The following is an 18,801-nucleotide window of genomic DNA, read 5'->3' on the forward strand; positions in this document are numbered from 1 at the left end:
GCAAAGAAAAACCTATGGTCGTCAAACACGTAATGACGTTACATCATCTACGAAATGGGCTCAGAAGCATGGGATTACCGCCGTACAAATAACGACTAACTGAACTTTCCGACGTGGACGCCAACTCAATTAAATAAATAGCACCGCCATCGTTCCAGTAGTATTACTCTTTCTTTCTCCTGTGTAAAAGGTGCAGAAACCTCCATTATCAAACATTCCAAGCCCCTCTCTTCGGTACACACACTCTCCCTCTTTCTCTGAAACTCAGAGAATAGCTTCCTCAGAAGTACATCCGAGCCCTAACTTTTTTCTTGTGAACACTTTCCGTAGCTTAATTTCTTATCAGTTTTCTTTCCAAATACATCGAAGTCGACGCTATTAGTATCCTACCAGATTTTCTTGGTGACTTTCTACTTTCCCTTCGTTTCTAAAGATCGATGATAACCTCGCGTCTTGAATCTTTCTATGACGTTTTATCTTTAAATCTTGGCTTGAAAACGCGTTCTTGATTGTGTTTAATCAGTGTGTACTGACTGGTTCTCGAGCAGCACTCTGCTCCTTTTCGGACTCTCAGAAAACAGAGCAGAGTAAGAGATATTCTGGTTTGTATCTTTCACATATGATTGTATCTCCTTTTTCTTTTGATTGACCTTCAAGAAAAAGAAAAAACTTAAGCCGACTATACGAGTTTCTTCAACAGAAAATTCAAAATTTTGTCTCCTTCTCATTCTTCCCATTTTATCGGGTTCCAAAACAGTGGAATTTTGTTTCGCACTTTTCTTCTGCGACATGAGTATTTATCCGCTGAATGTACTTTTCTCTGATAGCGGTCTATATCTTTCCAGGAAATCACAAAGATTGCCCGACTGATTTTCTGATTATCGCGAAAAATGGCCAAGCGATGTGTTTGTTTGTATCTCGTCCTCAAAGTGTTCTTTGCAATGCTGGCTTCACAGGCTTGGGCATTTACCAATCCAGTCGACGGTAACTCTACTATATCCTACTCTTTCTCTTTCTTCTTTATTTTATTGCGTACTATGGAGTCCTTTTATATGATAATGTTCTGAAACCTTAATTTGATTGGTGAGAAAATACAGGATAATTAAACAAACAAGATTATTACGTTTTATATAATTTTCACTGATCGGAACCATGGAATAAATATAAAGGAAATCCCAGAGTTACAGTTTTTCGCATTCTTTACCAGCAACCGATGGAAAAGAAAACGCTATAAAAGGTTCCTTTTCGGTGCTTATAATTTTTGGTTGGATAACCTGGCCTAAGATTTGGCGGGTTAGTTACTTTCTACATATTGGGCCGCCGGAAGTTACTTCCAGGCATTAATCCGGCTCTATTAAGCTCGGAGATCAATCATCTAGGGATGTGCCTTTAAGTTCCACAGTGGGGCCCAAACGATATGTGATGGGCGCCAGTCATGACTCACGAGGATGTAATTGCCTCTTTTTCTTGGGATCAGTATTTCTGCAAGCCTAAATTTGTGTATCAACTTCTGAGTTCAAAGTAGAACTGACTTAATAGGAACGAATAAACAGAGTTCATGATAACCATTTGTGTGCTTGGTCATCTCAGTAACTTTGTTTCTTTATTAACCTGTGCAGTCACTGCTCTTCAAGATCTGTACAGGTCCCTGAACCAACCACCCGAGCTGACGGGATGGAAACTGGATGGTGGGGATCCTTGCGTGGAATTATGGACAGGAGTGTCATGTTTTGAGTCATCTATTATATACCTGTAATGCACATAGCTCTGTTTACCATCTAACCTATAGTTGTAAATAATAGACTTTGCTTAAAACCTGACTTGTATCTTACCCCCTGCAGTAAAATTCAAGGACTAAACCTCACTGGGCATATTGGTGGCCAGCTCCACAATCTATATAACTTGAAGCACCTGTAAATGATTGTGCTTTGTTACTTTTAGCTCGAAAAACAGTTCTCCAAGTTGTACCGTTTAGTTAATCCTTTATCCTGGCTTGTTCTTTAGGGATGTTAGCTCCAATAAAATTGAGGGTGAAATTCCATACGAGTTACCCCCCGATGCCACTCATATGTAAGATGCCTCTTTTGTACATTCCAATTATCGTATGCTTATATTCTATTTTATAATTATGCTATTCATTTATGTTTTTGGTTTTCTTTTACCTTTTCATGAATGCAGAAATATGGCGGACAACTATTTGGGCCAAAATATTCCCCACTCTTTACCAACCTTGAAAAATCTCCGGTATCTGTAAGTTGCTTATCCCCTGAGCCTAATTACTGCCTTATTTGAGTTATCTATGTTTTATGATTATCCAGTCACAACCCTTTAATTTCTTACCTCATAGAAATCTAAGCCGCAATTCGTTATCTGGACCAATTGGAAATGTGTTTAATGGCTTACAGAATCTCAGAGTGTTGTATGTATTCTTCAACCCTTTTTTCTTGGCATTTAAAGTTAGAGAAAGTAAGGTGCTTTTTATGCGCTTGAAAATGATGCTTACTCTTTTTAATAGGGACCTATCACACAATAATTTCACTGGGGATCTACCGAGTTCATTTGGATCTTTGACAAATCTTACTAGACTGTGAGTTTGTACTTTTTACATCCCCACTTGGTTACTTGGTTAGGGTTCTACCATATGGTCGGCACATTGCCTGCAATTATTTTGTCACATTGGTTTCATTCTTTCATATGTCGTCTGTCTTCAGGTTCTTGCAGGACAACAAGTTCACTGGATCAGTGACCTACCTGGCTGAGCTTCCACTAACTGATCTGTAGGTTTCTCAATATCTGATTTTTGCTGCATTTTGTAACTGATACTGTTTGATCTCTTTATTTGCCGGCTCACTCATCTCTGTTTCAGGAACATCCAAGACAACTCTTTTAGTGGCATTATCCCAAAGCATTTTCGCTTGATACCAAATTTATGGTAGATGATCAAAAGTTCAATTGTCGTCACCCTTCCATTTGCCTGCATTAAGTAGGACAAATTTATTCATACGTTAAATCTCTTCTCTTAAATCTTGTTAGGATTTGGGGCAACAGGTTCCATGTAGAGGATAACACTCTGCCGTGGGATTTCCCTTTGGAAACTGTGCCCATAATGCAAAACATTAGTGCCCCTCCCAAAACTCACTCAAGTGCCATTGAGAACCATCGCTCTCCCAAAGAAAGTGAACGCAAAAAGAAACCGATAAGCCGTGGAGGAATTGCTTTTATGCTTGGTGGAGGAACTCTGATGGCAACGTGCGTGGCACTTGTCATTGTGATCCGCAACCGATCCTGTGCACAGAAGCTTAAGAGGTTGGGAAGCGGAAATAGCTCATTGCAATCTATTCCAGTGACTACAGCTCGAGGTAAGCTAAGCATCTTATTATTTACAATAATTTATACAGATAAAAGTTGTGAAGACTTGTGTATTAATAAATATTAATAAACAGATCATTGTTTTATGAATTGATGTGTACATGATCCTTTTCTTAGTATTGAGTTTTAATTTTAATATAGAAGTATGTTCTTACTTCTTCCCCCTACTGGAAAATGAGAAAATTCTATTTTTTTTTTTAATTTGGTATCATTTTATTATATCTTGATGTAATATTAAACGATTGAGAGATAAGTAAAAGATATACAATAGTTTATGTTAAGAAATGATGAAAGGTTGACAGTTAAAAAAAAATGATAAATGGAGTTTCTCAGTTTCTTTTATCGGAGCGTTCTTGGGATTACTTGGTGATTTTTTTTTTAACAGTTTCTACTGCACGAGGAGAGAGTCCACAAATCTTGGATTTGAGCTCTCCACCTGTTCATGGTCAGAGGCAGATACCTCCCGTTTATCATACCAGAACTGAGAAAAAATCGAGAAGAAGAAGTTTCTCTATGCAAGGCAGACTCCCGGCAAGAACAAAACTTTACACTTTAGCAGAGCTTCAATCAGCTACAAACAGCTTCAGTGAAGAGAATCTTCTTGGAGAAGGATCTCTTGGTTCAGTTTTCAGAGCCGAGTTTCCTGATGGTCAAGTACAGCCTGCATATACCATCAATATGTTTTTGCCTCTTACAATAACGTTCGAACTGAATGCAAGTCACGATATATTTTGACCTTCCCCCCCCCCCCCCCAAAATTCTTTCTCCAGATTTTGGCTGTGAAGAACATCAACATGGTGTCGCTTTCTTTCAAAGAAGAAGAACAGTTCATGGATGTTATTTGGACTGCTTCCCGCTTGAGGCATCCAAACATTGTTACACTTCTAGGCTATAGTACAGAACATGGACAGCATCTTCTTGTGTACGAGTACGTCAGAAACTTGTCTCTTGATGATGCTCTGCACAGTGACGCGTACAAGCCTCTGTCATGGGGCCTCCGTCTCCGGATTGCCCTTGGTGTTGCTCGGGCTTTGGAGTAAGTTTCCTTTCTTGTTCTCCCGACGCACGTAGTTTCTAGTTCCGGTCGCAGAATGGATCTTTGCATCATTGCATGCCAAACACCTGTTAGGGTAATTGATAAAGCATATTGTTTTTTCAGTTTTTGTACCGTCGCCTTTTGCAGGATCTCAAAAATCTTAAGTAAGAATATATTTCCCAGGTTGTTGATTGTTTTTATTTTACTTCCAAATGTTGTTTCCAGCTATTTGCACACCACATTATCGCCTCCCGTTGCTCATAGCAATTTGAAGGCTGCCAACATCTTACTTGATGAAGAACTGATGCCTCGTGTCTGTGACTGTGGGCTAGCCATTTTGAGGCCACTCACAAGCAATAGAGTTAAAATTAAGGTAAGCACTTTTGAGAATCATTTCATTTTGAAAATTTGCTAATATTCTTGACATTTTCCTAAACAGGATATGCGTTCTTACAAGCTAGAATACTTAAGCCGCTGATGCTACAGAATTCGTAGGTCACCTCATTATCGCGTAGCAGAAAGTTGGTAGAAATACAAACAGCTCCTCAATATTTTAGGTGGCCGTAAGTCCCAGAAGTAAATTGGGAACATATTCTAGGATGACAAATATAAGAACATTTTCTTGTCCTGTGAGAGTAATCTGCTTATACTTCATTGCAATCACAAGCTAGAATACTTAAGCCGCTGATGCTACAGAATTCGTAGGTCACCTCATTATCGCGTAGCAGAAAGTTGGTAGAAATACAAACAGCTCCTCAATATTTTAGGTGGCCGTAAGTCCCAGAAGTAAATTGGGAACATATTCTAGGATGACAAATATAAGAACATTTTCTTGTCCTGTGAGAGTAATCTGCTTATACTTCATTGCAATCACAGCCTAAAACCTATAAACGTGTCATTAAAGGAACTCTGTTAAATATATGGTGACTCATCCATTACTGTCGTTTATTGATGCAAACAGGCTTCTGAAATTGCTCTTTTCGACACTGGCTACCTAGCACACGAACATGGAGAATCAGGAATTGATAATACTAAGACAGACATCTATGCCTTTGGAGTGTTGCTTTTGGAGTTACTAACGGGAAGGAAACCATTTGAGAAGTATGGTTCAGGATTAGTTTCTTTGTTTCCCAACATTCTGGTTGTGTTTATTAATTCTAACATGCTCTGTTATTTTTTATTGTTTTAACATAGTTCAAGACCAAGGGAAGAACAATCTCTAGTGAAATGGGCTTCATCACGGCTTCATGACAACGAGAGTTTAGAAGAGATGGTTGATCCGGCCATCAAACGATCCGCATCATCCAAGACTCTCTCCCGTCTTGCCGATATAATCTCCCTCTGCATACAGGTACTGTCTCCTATGTTTTGCATTAGGTGTTCAAGCCTTTTAAGGTGCACTCGGAAGCAAACTGAATTGAACGGTCTTAGTCGACATCTTTCTAGAATGAACTTGAAAGTATATTTTGTTTATTTTCTTCCTTGTTTTTCTAGATTTCAAACTAGGTCTCTTTGAGTTGAACAGTGCGCTTTGAAACTCTCAGATCAGGAATCATCACTAAAAGTTTGAGTTAATTTTGTATTTATGTTAAAACTGGATTTTAAAACTTCATAAAAATCATATTAATTGATGCTACCTGTAAGCTGACATTAAAATCAATGTCTCCCTACGTATACTTGTGTCGATTGGCATTGCTGTGAATGTGATATCATTTTTGTATCTGTTTGTGCGTGTGAATGGGACTCCAACAGCCGGTAAAGCAGTTCAGACCACCGATGTCTGAGATCGTGGAATCACTAACATCTCTGTTAGAGAAGTTCAGCATGGCAAAGGGTGGCGCAGCAGATGGTAATGAAGAGGAGGAAAAGTCCTTCCGCTCAACCAACACTCGCTTTTTAGGCTCGCCTGAGCTGAGCCATTCATCCCCTTGACCACTAATTACCAGTTCAGAGTATGAATTTTTTACTGTATTGGATGCTCAATGTCATTACCATAAATGCCCCACAATCAACTTGGTTGTTCGACAGGTTTTTGTAGTTTTTGATGATTCCTGCTAAAAAAGATTCCCATAGTTAACCTCTGTGATCTAAATTTCACATGTACGGCCCTCGTCTAATGTACCAAGTTTTCAGCATAAGGATTCCATAAATTCCTTCTTAGGTTATCCTGCAAAGCTGAGTCTGCCAATAAAATGTGTTCAAGTAGGCCTTATTATTTTTCTCTCTATTCCAAACCTGCTTTTAGTTTCTTCAACAAACATATAATTTTTTGGTAGCTACACCTATTAATATTAGAATATAAAGGTTAAAAAATCAAATTGATCATTCCTTTTTATAATTGACAGGGGGTAATTGCGAGTTTTATAACACGAGGAATATGGCTTGTAACAAGTTTTCTTTCTTTGAAGTGGTTTTTATACAGAGAGAGAGAGAGGATTAAGATATTTTTGAAAAAATATTGGAGCAGCAAAACTTAAGATAAGAACAATCCTAACTTTTCTTGTAAGCCAATTTATGCACAAGTACAACAGTAGCGTGCCCCAATAGGCAATAGGAATAGCTATAGATTTGCATGCAAGCTAGTGTGAAGAGCACACTATCTAAGACCCTTTATGTAAGATTTAAAGATTTAAAATTTTCTTTTTTATTATAAGTGCATTCATTATCGATACCATATCAATGGTGTGGAAGGTGTGTCCACGCCGACTTGCAAATGGAATTTTTCATAACTATATCAGCAGTCCACACCAAGCATAGGGGAACTCTTTTTGATAAGTAACTCAAGCAACACAAGGCATATCCAACTTAGCTTTGTAAATACAAAAGTAAATAGATCACTAACCCAAACAATCAGTCTGACTTAGCATAAGTATTTGAGACATCATTGACACAAGTGATACTACAGTAAATGTTCTGTGAGTGGAGAAAAGAAAAGAACCAGAAAGGAGTATGAGAATCAAGAAAGGACAGGTGAGGGAAACACAATCATTATGTATAAAAGGTAAAGAACCCTTGGGAAATTGAAGAGAACTCATGATACACAGTTGGCATCGGGGACATCATCAAGAATGAAAGGACCGAGTTTACCTGCCCTAAATAAAGTAAGAAACTTTTTTGATATCATCAGACGAGCTTCTGAGGCCTTATGAGGTATCTTAAATGCCTTCTGTAGTGCTTCGAACTGCTGCTCTATAAGACCCCCCAAGTCCCCCTCATCTTCCACATTACCAGTGAATTGTGATAGAGTTAAATACAAGGCACATTGGACTTCTGTTACAATATCCTGAAGGGGAACAAAAATATAGCTAGGAAGTTGAGAAATGACAAAAAAAAGATCCTGAAAGGTACCAATAAAAAGAAGAGATCCCACAAAAATAAATACACAAACTATTAAACTAACGTGTCTTGATGTGGTATGTTGAGAAATAATATTTACAATCGTAAGATGCGCAAGTGCCGTGCAATCCATTTGAAAAAAATAAGTAAATACGGGATTCAAATAAAAAAAAAATTAATTTTTTAATAGTTAACCTCGCTTTTTCTCAAAACAATTGTGCGGCACTTACGCACTCTACGAATGTATTTAGCATTACTCTGGTATGTTAGATTGTAAAACTACTTTTATTGTAATGTAGATCTAACATACCATGTCACTTGTCAGTTTGTGAATTTATTTTTGTCGGATCTTTTTGTGGATGTAGCACTTCTCTAAAAAGACAAAATCCAAAGAGGATCCCCCATATTACCTCAATATAAGCATTTTCATTTAGGAGAATGGTCACATGTTGACCATAATATACTCAAGACCACTCGACTATCATATATAAAATATGACTATACGAGGATCCCATATTACCTCAATATAAAGCACATCAGAGTTATTTGGTGGCTTCCTCCTTTTGGGCCGAAGATCTTTAAGGCTATACTCACGTTTCCCCTCAGAATCAAATTTAATCCCTTCCAGTCTTCTGTTGTTCAGATGGGTCCAATGAAGAGGAGTTCCTCTGGTATTTAGAACTGCCAACAAGTATTGAGCAATACGCTCCTCACCAACGACTGAGTCTTTCACAGACCCTTTATACACATAAAGAACTCTGTAAGTTTAATCAGAAAGGATAAGAACAGAACAGTGTCGCGATAGTTATTTCATGTGACTTAGACCACCTCCAACCACAACCCCCCCCCCCCCCCCCAAAAAAAAAAATCCTGAAAAGAGCCCAATGAATCACAAAGATGAAACTTTTACTAGGAATGCAACAGCCCAGCTCAATGCATGATTGTTTTAGCCCTTGCCCAAAGTGACTGACTGTGGCCACGTGTCACTAGTTTTGGTCTGTTTACAATAGTGAACTTTTTTTTTTTTTTTCTCATTTTGACAAGAATAACGGTCAATTCTCAATCAAGATTGATCATACCTTAAAACTAAAAATAGCACGCAGGTATCGTCGGGTGTATGGGTGCATGGATTTGAGTAATGATTTGATTATAATTTTTCCACTAACTTATTTTTGTTTAGTTGCTTAAATCCCGACACTTATTTAGCAAAAATATAGAACAAGATCATCTTTAACTCAAATGAACATTGTGTGTGACAATTAAGTACAAAAAGGTCTGTGTTTTTAAGATTCATAGATAAATATCACAACATAGCTAAATGAATGCAGGATGGTACCTGCTAGAGCTAGCTTTAGTCCTGTCTCTATGTCAGGTATATTTGGAACCAATACACCTGGACTGTCTAGGACATATATGCTTGGCTGATGTGCAATCTGCAGATGCTGAAGCAAAAGTACTTAGAAGTAGATTGACAAGAGTAGAGAGGAAAACATGGAGAAGGTAAAAAATTCATTTTTTTTTTTAAGCCAAATTCTTAATAACTTGACTTTCAATTCCAAAATGCATCTTCAAATAAAGGCTTTATGGAACTTATTTAGCTATTGTTAACTTTTGACAATTATGCTAGAGACCTGATCCTGAAATTTTTCCTCTATTCATATAAAGCTACAAACAATATCCAACTCCGGAATAAAATATGGAAGTAAAAAATAGACAAATAAATTGATAACAAAGTCACAAAAATAAATTCTTTGCAGTCGGTCTGCTCAAGAAAGAAAGATGAGTCACTAAATGTCAAATGATAATTGCCATTGAAATAATACACCCTTGAACCAACAATATCTTCCGAGCAACAAAGTCAATTGAATGGGATCCAGTCCTAATCATTAAGTTTAATTAGTCCAACAGCTTCATGCTTATGGCAGTTCATTAAGTATGGAACACAAAATATTATAAAAGATAGGTGAAGACAGAATCTCAGCCTCGCTTTATGCATAGAAATTCCCATGACACAAAGTATATATAGAAAGAACATAGTCCAAGCGTATTATGTTAAAATCTCTGGACCTTGTATCCAGCAATATCCTGAGTAACACCAGGCAATGGGCCGACCGTAGCTCGCTTCATCTTACCCTGCACTATTAAAGGAAAATTGAAGTCGTTATTTTTCAATTTACAGGGCTTTAAGACCACAAAAAATAATAATTTAATAGACTTCCAAATTTACACCTATGACGAGACAATGACATGTCACGATATGAAGCCAAACATAGTGGTGTCTTACTAGGAAAGAGAGATGATGCAATCTGATGGATTGAATTAATTAAAGCAGACTTCCCAACATTAGGAACGCCAACCACCATAACAAGGAGAGTAGGCTCCCTCGAAATAACTTCCCTCAGTTTGAGCTCCACAAGATCAAGAAGCTTTGGTTCATGTATCATAAAAATACATCATGAGCGTGAACAGAAGTAGTATAAGCATACAAGATGAACCATATAATTATATGCTGTATGTGGTTTTTTCCTTTCTTCTTAGATGCTGTATTTAGGTATTTTCTCTTGTATACTTCTTGTGTACTTGGGCTATACCTATTTATGGTAATAAAACTTTTATTAACTATTAAAAAAAAAGCATACAAGATGAACTATTACATTTGAATAGGTATAATTCAAAGCCAATAGGGTATAGAGGAGCAACGTGATGAAATCACAAAATATAATTATATATAATACCGCATATGGTACAAGGATATCAAAATTTGCCAGAACATCAATTTTGGCGTCCTAGAAATACAATGCAAATGTCATAGAGATTTGGAAAAGCTAGTAATTTAAGTTAAAACCAGGGCATAAATCACTGAAAAAAATTCTTTTCCCAAGTTCTCTTAGCAACGAAACAGGGTATCAGTCACCCCATATTTCGCATAGAAAAAAATTGCAGAAAGTACAGACAGCGGGCGATTATGCAGATTGCAGCGTACGAGCTAACCTTCTTAACAGAACTCTTGCTATGCGCATTTATGGCAATGCAGTCTTGCTTGCACGAATCGAAGTAATGAATCCATTTCTAAAAAAACTTAAAACAATCAGCCATTGTATTTGCAAATAAGATTGTAATAGCAAAAAATTCAAGAGAATACGCATAAGGAAATGTAAAAGTAGATAGATACATGCATGATATTGGGGTTGGCCAAGTCTCTCTTGTTGAGGGCAAGGATGCGGCGTTTGGAGGAGAGATGGGGCTGGAGGTCCTGGTTGGCGGAGGACAAGGGAATACGAGCGTCGCGGACCTCGAGGACCAGGTCAGCCAGCTTGAGCCGCTCCCTGATGGCGCGCGTGGCTGCCGCCATGTGGCCTGGGAACCAGTTTATGGCTCCGCCTCCGGCGTTGAACCCCATTTCCCCCAACCCCTTTTTTATCACCCTCTTTACCTTTCCCATCTTCGGAATCTCTCTCTTGCAATATCAGATACAGACAGAGTCTCACTTTCGAGAATTGCAATACACTTCAGGTTGATTAAACCCTAAACCTCCCCGAACACTCTTTTTCCGTATTCCGAAACTAGGTAATAACTATTCGGATATTTTAATACAATTTCAAAGATTTATTAAAAAAGCAAAAAAGGAGAAATTATAAAATTTGATATTAATTGCTCACTATATTGCACAAATTTTAGTAGAAAAAAAAAATGAAAAATGGCATTTCCTTCTTTTCGTGAAAAAGGAAAGGAAAAAACCAAAATCGCTTTTCTTTTTGTGAGGGTAATATGGACAATTCATGAGGTATCGGTGATGCGCTGCGAGCCTGCAGCTCAGCACTTGGAGGAGCATTTTATGAGAAGCGAGTCCGCCCGACTGACAATATCTTTCTCTCGCCCATTGTGCGTTGCGTCCGACACTCAGAAAGGTAAGCCTTCTATTTCCTTTACACTTTTTGGATCGTATCCAGGCTAACAATCCAGAGGTTCTTCGCTTCAAATCCATTGTAATTTCATGCGTATGTATCTAGGGTTTGAATTAAACAATCCTAAATTTGAATAATGATAACCGATCCTCGTTTTTGTGTTTCAAGTGAGCGGAGATTGGTTCTAAATTCGTATTTCTTCTTATTTGTTCCAAATAACGCGATCGAATGCTTTGTTTTGTTGCAGTTACGTCGTCTGCGTTACTGAAGTTTGTTTGGGTCCTCAATTTACTTTTTTGTTCGCTGCTTTTCGCATAAGAAAAATGTATCCGTTTTCGTTTTTGGTTTTTTTTTTTGGTCCCATCTTCTTCTCGATTTGTAAGAGTTGAATATTGGGAAAGTAGATAACTTCTCTCCACGTTTCATTTCTGTTCCAGTTGTTTTAGTGAGAGTTGCCGGGAAATTGATTTTTCCTAACATCGTGTTTTTATTTTCCGCATAAAAGTTGTGTTGACACAGAAAAAAGTGAAATTCAAATGCCTTGAGTTACTTATACGTGAAGCCATTAACGAAGTGTATGATCAAATGCACTCAAGGAAAATGGGGACTAGAACAAAATTATTTTTTTATGCGAAATTATTTTTCTGTTGAAACAAGTGGAGCTAGAGGAACTTCTTGTTTCTTTTTCTTTTTTTATATAAATGGAGCCAGGGTAGCTTTTGATTAAATGGAGGGAAACGTGTGGGTGGTCTAGGGTCTACAGTGCAACTGTTGTCTTTCAGGTGATAAATGTTGTATGAGTACTGATTGTTGCATTTGTTTGAAACTTTGGCTTCTACCCAGTTAGAAGAAAGCCGTGGATATGGACCCTGCAGAACGTAGGTATTTGGAGGAAGAGGATAGTCCACTGATGAAGACAATTAAAGGTGCAACAACAGGTTTTGCTGCCGGGTCTATTTTTGGGACCATTGCTGCCACATGGTATGATGTGCCTCGTGTTGAGAGAAGCGTTGCTCTTCCAGGGCTAATAAGAACCCTGAAGATGATGGGTAACTATGGGGTGACATTTGCTGCAATTGGGGGTGTTTACATTGGTGTTGACCAGCTTGTGCAGCATTATAGGATGAAGAGAGACTTTGTCAATGGAGCTGTTGGCGGTTTTGTGGCTGGTGCAACTGTTCTAGGTTTCAAAGGTGAGTATTTGTATTGATTTGTATTTTTTCCTGCATTGAGTTTCATTATTAGCTGGAGAGTTTTAATATGTGATAATTGGTATGGTTTGGTGACAGCTGGAATTAGGACATGTGACCACATTTGATTTGATCTAAATTTTTCAGTTACTGTATTAGATGATGATAATGTGACTTGCATTTATTTTTCTTTATTTTTCCTTGGGTTCTCTTTTTCATTTCCAATTCAAAATTTAAGATATGAGGTTATTTCTTGAGTCATTTAAGTGGTATGTCTTGTTTTGCAAAGATTGTGACTTTCAAACTAGTTGCAAGTTGCAAACATCAATACAAATTTGTTTCATGGTATGATGATGATGTAAAAATTTTGTATAAGCAATACTAGTCTTCATCGTGGATTTTTTAATCACACATGATGTGGTTCATTTTAAGTGGTTTCGCATGACAACCACTTGTGAAAAGTCACTTATAATGCATTATATGATTCACATCAGCTAGTGTAATTGCAAATGATAAATTTCATGATGAAAAATAACATTTCAAATAATGTTATCTTGGCTTGTCTAATGTGCCTGGCATAGAAATTTTCTCTTCCTTTCGGCCTCCAGTGCAAAGTTATGCTGCTCATAGAGGGTGCAGATTTGAGTTTACAAGCCCTATACAGGGATCAGATTCAGACTTGACTCACATTAGCTCAAACATGCTTATTCCCTTCATTAAGCATCTATGTCAATCATATATCAATTATGGGTTTTGCCACACATCCTCCTACAACACACACCACACATTTTTTATTTTTTATTTATTTTTAAAATTTTATTCCTACTAAATTAATTGAGTTCTTCTATTCATCATTCCTACACCACGTATTTGCTAAGGAGAAAAAAATAAAAATAATAAAAAATTAAAGCAGATGGGTGGTGTAAGGATTATGAGAAAAAATTTTCATCAATTAAGTTGGTTGACGGGCTATTCATTCTACTTGTAGGGTGTGGAGGTGACCTCCCCTTTATGGGGAGATTGCATCAGGATATTGATTTTTAATTTAGTGTTTTATTTTATCTTGTTATCTTTAACAGGCATTATTGTCAAGAATAATGGTTAACGTACTGTCATTTTACAGGAAGGAGCATTAAAACAGCAATTTCTGCTGGATCAGCATTGGCAGTCACTTCTGCTCTAATTGATGCTGGCGGTCAGACTACAAGAATTGACAATGGCAAGGAATACTACCCTTACACCACCAAGAAAAGAACCACCGTCGATTGATAAATTTTCATTGCTGCCGTTGTCAAAGAAGAAATTGGCATCTTACTGGTGAAAATCATCACTGTTTACTGAACTGGTTGTATGTCTGTTTTCAGAGATGTTGATCATACTCTCCTCGGATATCTTTCCCCTTTTTTTTTTCAAGGTTTTATTTTGAACCAATAATGTAATAAATAGGCTTTGTGATGTTGTCAAAGTCTAAGTTAGATGTTAATTCTGATTTGAGAGCAGTTCTATTAGAAAAACAATCCTCAACGGGCGGGCTGGAGGAGAGGAGGGTTGTCCTCTCCACCCTCTGGATGGTGGTGGATGGCGAATCTCCCTCTCCCCACCCACAAACCACCACAGAGGCAGCTTCCCTTTTGATGGGATGAGCATCTCATGGTGGGTTGATATGGGCCACTGCCACCCAAGCCAGCAAGAGGTGGATCGCAAGGGAAGCCACCTTCGGCTCTAGGGTGGGGGAGGGCCACCCACCACCCCTCGGAAGAGATTTTGCCTGTTTACATTTTAGATTATTATTATTATTTTTGGTTTTGACGAGTGAAGATATTACGTGACGCAAATATTACATGGCAAACCTATAAATGTATATCCAAATGTAATGCGTCTCAAAAAGAATAACAAATGAAAAAAAAAATACTAGGTATAATTATTCTTGCATATTTATTATAAATTCTTTTGACGTGATTAGTCAAAATAATTATTTTATATTAGAGTTATAAAAGATTTTATGATTTATTCTAATAAGTATATTATATGGAGATTGTAGATGTCATAAACTCATATGATAAATTAAAAAAAAAAAATGCAAATCTCAGAAACTGCCAAAAACGGACATTCACTTCCGTTTTGGTCGCCACAATACCGTTTTTTCCACTGTTTCCATTGGCGTCCAAGGTTGATGCAACATATCCAGTCCAGTTCTTCTGCCACGTGGCATGAGCCCATTGTCCCTCCTAAATTTCTTGGGTCACCCGTTATCTATACTTTGTAGTCCGTTAAGTTAGAGAGAGAGAGAGAGAGAGAGGGAGGGAGAGAGAGCTCTTAGAATGGCAGGCATCGGGTTTTCTTCGGCCGTGTCTTCCACAAGGTAAAATCTGGTCACTGTCTTAGCTACTTGACTCAAATGTACGACTACCCAAGGTTCTGGCTTTTCTTAGCTAGTTTATTATCCATTATTTGATTTCAGTTTCTATTTCCAGAAGATAGCACTAAGATGTTAGATTTCAAGTTAATTAACGTGAGTTTCTCCCTTCCTTTACGAAATAGAACAGAGGTTGAATGTTTATTGGCTTAGCTAACTTAACGTGAATTCTTCGTTCTTATGAACTTCTCGACAACGCGGAGATTGAGAATCCAAAAATTCTCTGAAGCCAACCGAGAGCTACAGAGAAATTTGTGGTTTTTTAGATACAGATATGTCAACCCTATGTTCAAAGTCACGTTAGATATGATTATATTGATCGTGGCATGAGAATAGAGCTTAGCAAGAATGGAAATTCTAGGTTTCAATCACTTACACACGTGTTCCATCAAGGTAAATGTGCTCTTCCAGGATGTTAAGTTACTACTTGTCTTGAAATCTGAAATTGGTAAGAAAGATTGAACTTCGATGAATTACACATTATCCAACCAATTCAGCACTCGGTTGTTAGATTCAACGGCAGAAAAGAAAAGAAGAGAAAATGAAAGTTTTGCCTTTTAATCTTGGTTATTTTGCTTTCAAGGAATAACAATTTGGATCATTGAGTACGGTAATAAGGGATCAAAGTTGTGCTTTTCAGAAGCTTTCAGACTTCTTGCTTGGTATCCGAAACTCATATTGGAAGGACCATGCCGGGGAAACTACTTCGTCGGAAAAATTTGAACATTAAAGCAGAAGTGAGTTATGTGAATGCTGAAGAAGCAAAGAAACTAATAGCAGTTGAGGAGTATACAATTCTGGATGTGCGGGACAAATCTCAATATGACCGAGCTCATATAAAATCATGTTATCATGTGCCTCTTTTTATTGAAAACCAAGATAATGATTTTGGTAAGCTTTCTTCCTATACGTGTGTTTGTGTGACTGTTCTTGTCAATTCAGTGTTTACTGTTTATTCTTTCTCTATGCCACTGTAGATTGGCAGTCTTTTGGGTTCCATAATTTTCGTTGGCTGGTAATTTTGGTGCAGGTACAATCATAAAAAGGACGGTACACAACAATTTTTCGGGGTTGTTCTTTGGGCTGCTATTCACTAAACTCAACCCTGATTTTGTGCAATCTGTTAAGAGCCAATTTTCGCCCGGAAGTAAACTCTTACTAGTCTGTCAAGAGGGATTAAGGTTAGTTTCCATACATTAGATACAATCTAAAGTGGGACTTTGAGAGTACGTCCATTTTATTTCTTTTTACTTTACATCGAGTTATGTTCTGCCTAATCTAGAAACCTTTTGACAGGGTTCTGTTTCCTTTTCAATGTCAAGGTCTGCTGCTGCTGCAAAAGAGCTAGAGCAAGCTGGTTTTCAAAACATAGCATGCATAACATCAGGCCTTCAAGCTGTGAAACCAGGTTAAAATTTCATTCTAACACTTCTACTGAATCTGGCTAATCCTGTAAGGGGTAGATAAAGAAAGGAAAGGATTTGTGTTTGCAGGAACATTTGATTCTGTCGGAACCACTGAATTACAGGATGCGGGCAAAGGCGGATTGATTACAGTTCAGGGAAAAATCTCAGCTGTACTAGGAACAGTACTTGTCTGTAAGTTCTTCAAAAGCCCCATGAGGCTACCATGATGATATGCTTCATCTCTTAAAAAAATTCATATTAAAAATAAAATAAAAAAAATTGTGCAGGTGCATATCTATTCATTACCTTCTTCCCGGAGCAAGCAGAGAAGCTGTTCCAAATTGTACCAGCGAGCTAGGCTTCATAAAAGCTAAAACTTTGAAGTACCTCTCAAATAGTTTTAAAATGAAGGGGATTGTTCACGTGAGAGGGTCTGTAACGTCTGTTAAGACGTGTAAGAGCATTCACATTGGTTTAGCCAAATGAGATGTTTGGTCAAATTTTACATAATTTGACTCAAAAATCTTTCACATTGAATTGGACAAATCTAAAATAATTTAGACTTTTGCTACAGTGGTTGGCTAAAGATGGAAGACCACTACTCATTCATCAAATATTAAGATATTAATTTATTATTCCAAATAAATAAATTAAATTAATTAGATCAATATAATTAACATTTAACATTTAAAATATAATTATTATTAACATTTAACAATACTTTTTTTAATATTAATTTAATTAGAATATAATTACTATTAGCATTTAATAATACTTTTTTGTAATACTAATATAATATAATATAATTATTATTATTATTAACATTTAATAGTACTTTTCTTAATATTAATTTAATTAGACTATAATTATTATTAACATTTAATAATAATTTTTTAAATATTAATTTAATTAGAATATAATTACTATTAACATTTAATAATACTTTTTTAATATTAATTTAATTAGAATATAATTACTATTAACATTTAACAATACTTTTTTAATATTAATTTAATTATAATATAATAATATTAATGTAATATAATATAATAATTATTATTAATATTTAATAATACTTTTTTTAATATTAATCTAATTAGAATATAATTATTATTAACATTTAATTGGTAGAATTACAAAATGTGAGAAAATAAATTAAATAAAAAATTTATTAATTTAATAATATTTTTTTATTATATAGAAAATAAATGGCTAATCTAATGTGGGGATTGAATTTTGATGGAGTAGGTAAATATAAAAAAGTGTTGATATTGGCTAAATTTAAAGATGAATTTGACCAAACCAATGCTCTAATACTCGCCTAAATTAAAATAGTAGAAAGCCATTTTTAATGCGTGGTTAGCATGCTTTCGATGTAAAAAGTGCAAGCCCTTCTCATTATATGCTGCTACTAACCATGTTTGTTAAAATGGGGTAATGAAATCGCGTGAATCTATGCATATATACATGTAGCCACGATTCACAGACTCGTAAATCCGTAGCATAATGATCCTGCTGGTCCCTTCATGTTCATTAAGGTTCTTGGCCACGACATTCCCTTTTAGCAGAGCCCATCTCTAGTTTCTATTACAATGCAGAAATTGTAATATTTTAAATTTATATATAACCATTTGAAGTTTAGCTTATTTTTATCAGCCTACCGTCAAATTTAAAATTTAGATTGATACTATTTTCATTAAAATCTGACTTTCTACCCAATCACGTTACATAAAAATACATATTGATGCGCATAATTGCTTACAATCCGATTTTTCCTCTTTTTTTCTTATATGAAACCTAGCAAAAACAGGATCATATCACCTTTATTACAACTATTTTATAATTTTATTTTGAAGTAAGAATTTAATATGAAAGTATAATCATTTGTAATTTATTTATTTTTTTATGACAGGTTGGCGCAACAAGAATGTTGATACATACATTCAGTGCAACAGAACCCTTCTCCGGTTTCTATTTCAAGGCAGAAAAATAAAATATTTTACAAGTATAATCCTTTGAAGTTTACCTTATTTTAGGATTTTGTCGAAGGAGATCGTGTATTTAAAATTTACAACGGATCCTGAATTACTTAAAATTGTTGATATGCCAACTCTCATCACACCCCACCCCTTTCCATCCTATT

The 18,801-nt window shown here is 36.3% G+C and overlaps 4 protein-coding genes across 10 annotated transcripts; 3 read left to right on the forward strand and 1 right to left on the reverse strand.

Moving 5' to 3' along the window:
- The first annotated feature begins 175 nt into the window (after positions 1 to 175).
- On the forward strand, positions 176 to 6,680 carry LOC122279309 (protein STRUBBELIG-RECEPTOR FAMILY 2). The gene is made up of 17 exons (XM_043089861.1): positions 176 to 602; positions 846 to 984; positions 1,620 to 1,752; positions 1,842 to 1,913; positions 2,005 to 2,070; positions 2,179 to 2,250; positions 2,348 to 2,419; positions 2,516 to 2,587; positions 2,712 to 2,777; positions 2,867 to 2,932; positions 3,034 to 3,359; positions 3,755 to 4,023; positions 4,140 to 4,405; positions 4,631 to 4,778; positions 5,367 to 5,506; positions 5,600 to 5,756; positions 6,158 to 6,680. Exons 2-17 carry the CDS (start codon positions 891 to 893, stop codon positions 6,335 to 6,337), a joined length of 2,199 nt encoding a protein of 732 aa, XP_042945795.1. The 5' UTR covers positions 176 to 602; positions 846 to 890; the 3' UTR covers positions 6,338 to 6,680.
- A 522-nt stretch (positions 6,681 to 7,202) lies between these two features.
- On the reverse strand, positions 7,203 to 11,310 carry LOC122279310 (short integuments 2, mitochondrial). Of its 4 annotated transcripts, none has more exons than XM_043089862.1 (7): positions 10,914 to 11,308; positions 10,733 to 10,810; positions 10,026 to 10,167; positions 9,809 to 9,879; positions 9,078 to 9,183; positions 8,262 to 8,479; positions 7,203 to 7,688 (listed from the first exon to the last, which is right to left on the reverse strand). In XM_043089862.1, exons 1-7 carry the CDS (start codon positions 11,181 to 11,183, stop codon positions 7,437 to 7,439), a joined length of 1,137 nt encoding a protein of 378 aa, XP_042945796.1. In that variant the 5' UTR covers positions 11,184 to 11,308; the 3' UTR covers positions 7,203 to 7,436. The 4 variants fall into 4 exon arrangements, with proteins under 4 accessions (XP_042945796.1, XP_042945797.1, XP_042945799.1 ...); XM_043089863.1 differs by having other exon boundaries at positions 9,078 to 9,174; positions 10,914 to 11,303; XM_043089865.1 differs by lacking the exon at positions 10,026 to 10,167 and having other exon boundaries at positions 9,809 to 9,874; positions 10,914 to 11,310.
- A 181-nt stretch (positions 11,311 to 11,491) lies between these two features.
- Positions 11,492 to 14,319, forward strand: LOC122279311 (outer envelope pore protein 16-3, chloroplastic/mitochondrial). Its single transcript, XM_043089867.1, has 3 exons — positions 11,492 to 11,649; positions 12,490 to 12,839; positions 13,960 to 14,319. The coding sequence occupies exons 2-3, from the start codon at positions 12,509 to 12,511 to the stop codon at positions 14,103 to 14,105; spliced, it is 477 nt and encodes a 158-aa protein (XP_042945801.1). The 5' UTR covers positions 11,492 to 11,649; positions 12,490 to 12,508; the 3' UTR covers positions 14,106 to 14,319.
- Positions 14,320 to 15,047: 728 nt separating this feature from the next.
- On the forward strand, positions 15,048 to 17,231 carry LOC122278339 (rhodanese-like domain-containing protein 9, chloroplastic). Of its 4 annotated transcripts, none has more exons than XM_043088534.1 (6): positions 15,048 to 15,198; positions 15,893 to 16,143; positions 16,283 to 16,433; positions 16,575 to 16,660; positions 16,746 to 16,850; positions 16,946 to 17,231. In XM_043088534.1, exons 1-6 carry the CDS (start codon positions 15,158 to 15,160, stop codon positions 17,014 to 17,016), a joined length of 705 nt encoding a protein of 234 aa, XP_042944468.1. In that variant the 5' UTR covers positions 15,048 to 15,157; the 3' UTR covers positions 17,017 to 17,231. The 4 variants fall into 4 exon arrangements, with proteins under 4 accessions (XP_042944468.1, XP_042944469.1, XP_042944471.1 ...); XM_043088535.1 differs by having other exon boundaries at positions 15,099 to 15,198; positions 15,896 to 16,143; XM_043088537.1 differs by having other exon boundaries at positions 15,128 to 15,198; positions 15,836 to 16,143.
- Positions 17,232 to 18,801: the final 1,570 nt, after the last annotated feature.

Source organism: Carya illinoinensis, chromosome 10, assembly GCF_018687715.1.
Source record: "Carya illinoinensis cultivar Pawnee chromosome 10, C.illinoinensisPawnee_v1, whole genome shotgun sequence".
In the NCBI taxonomy this organism is placed as follows: Eukaryota; Viridiplantae; Streptophyta; class Magnoliopsida; order Fagales; family Juglandaceae; genus Carya; species Carya illinoinensis.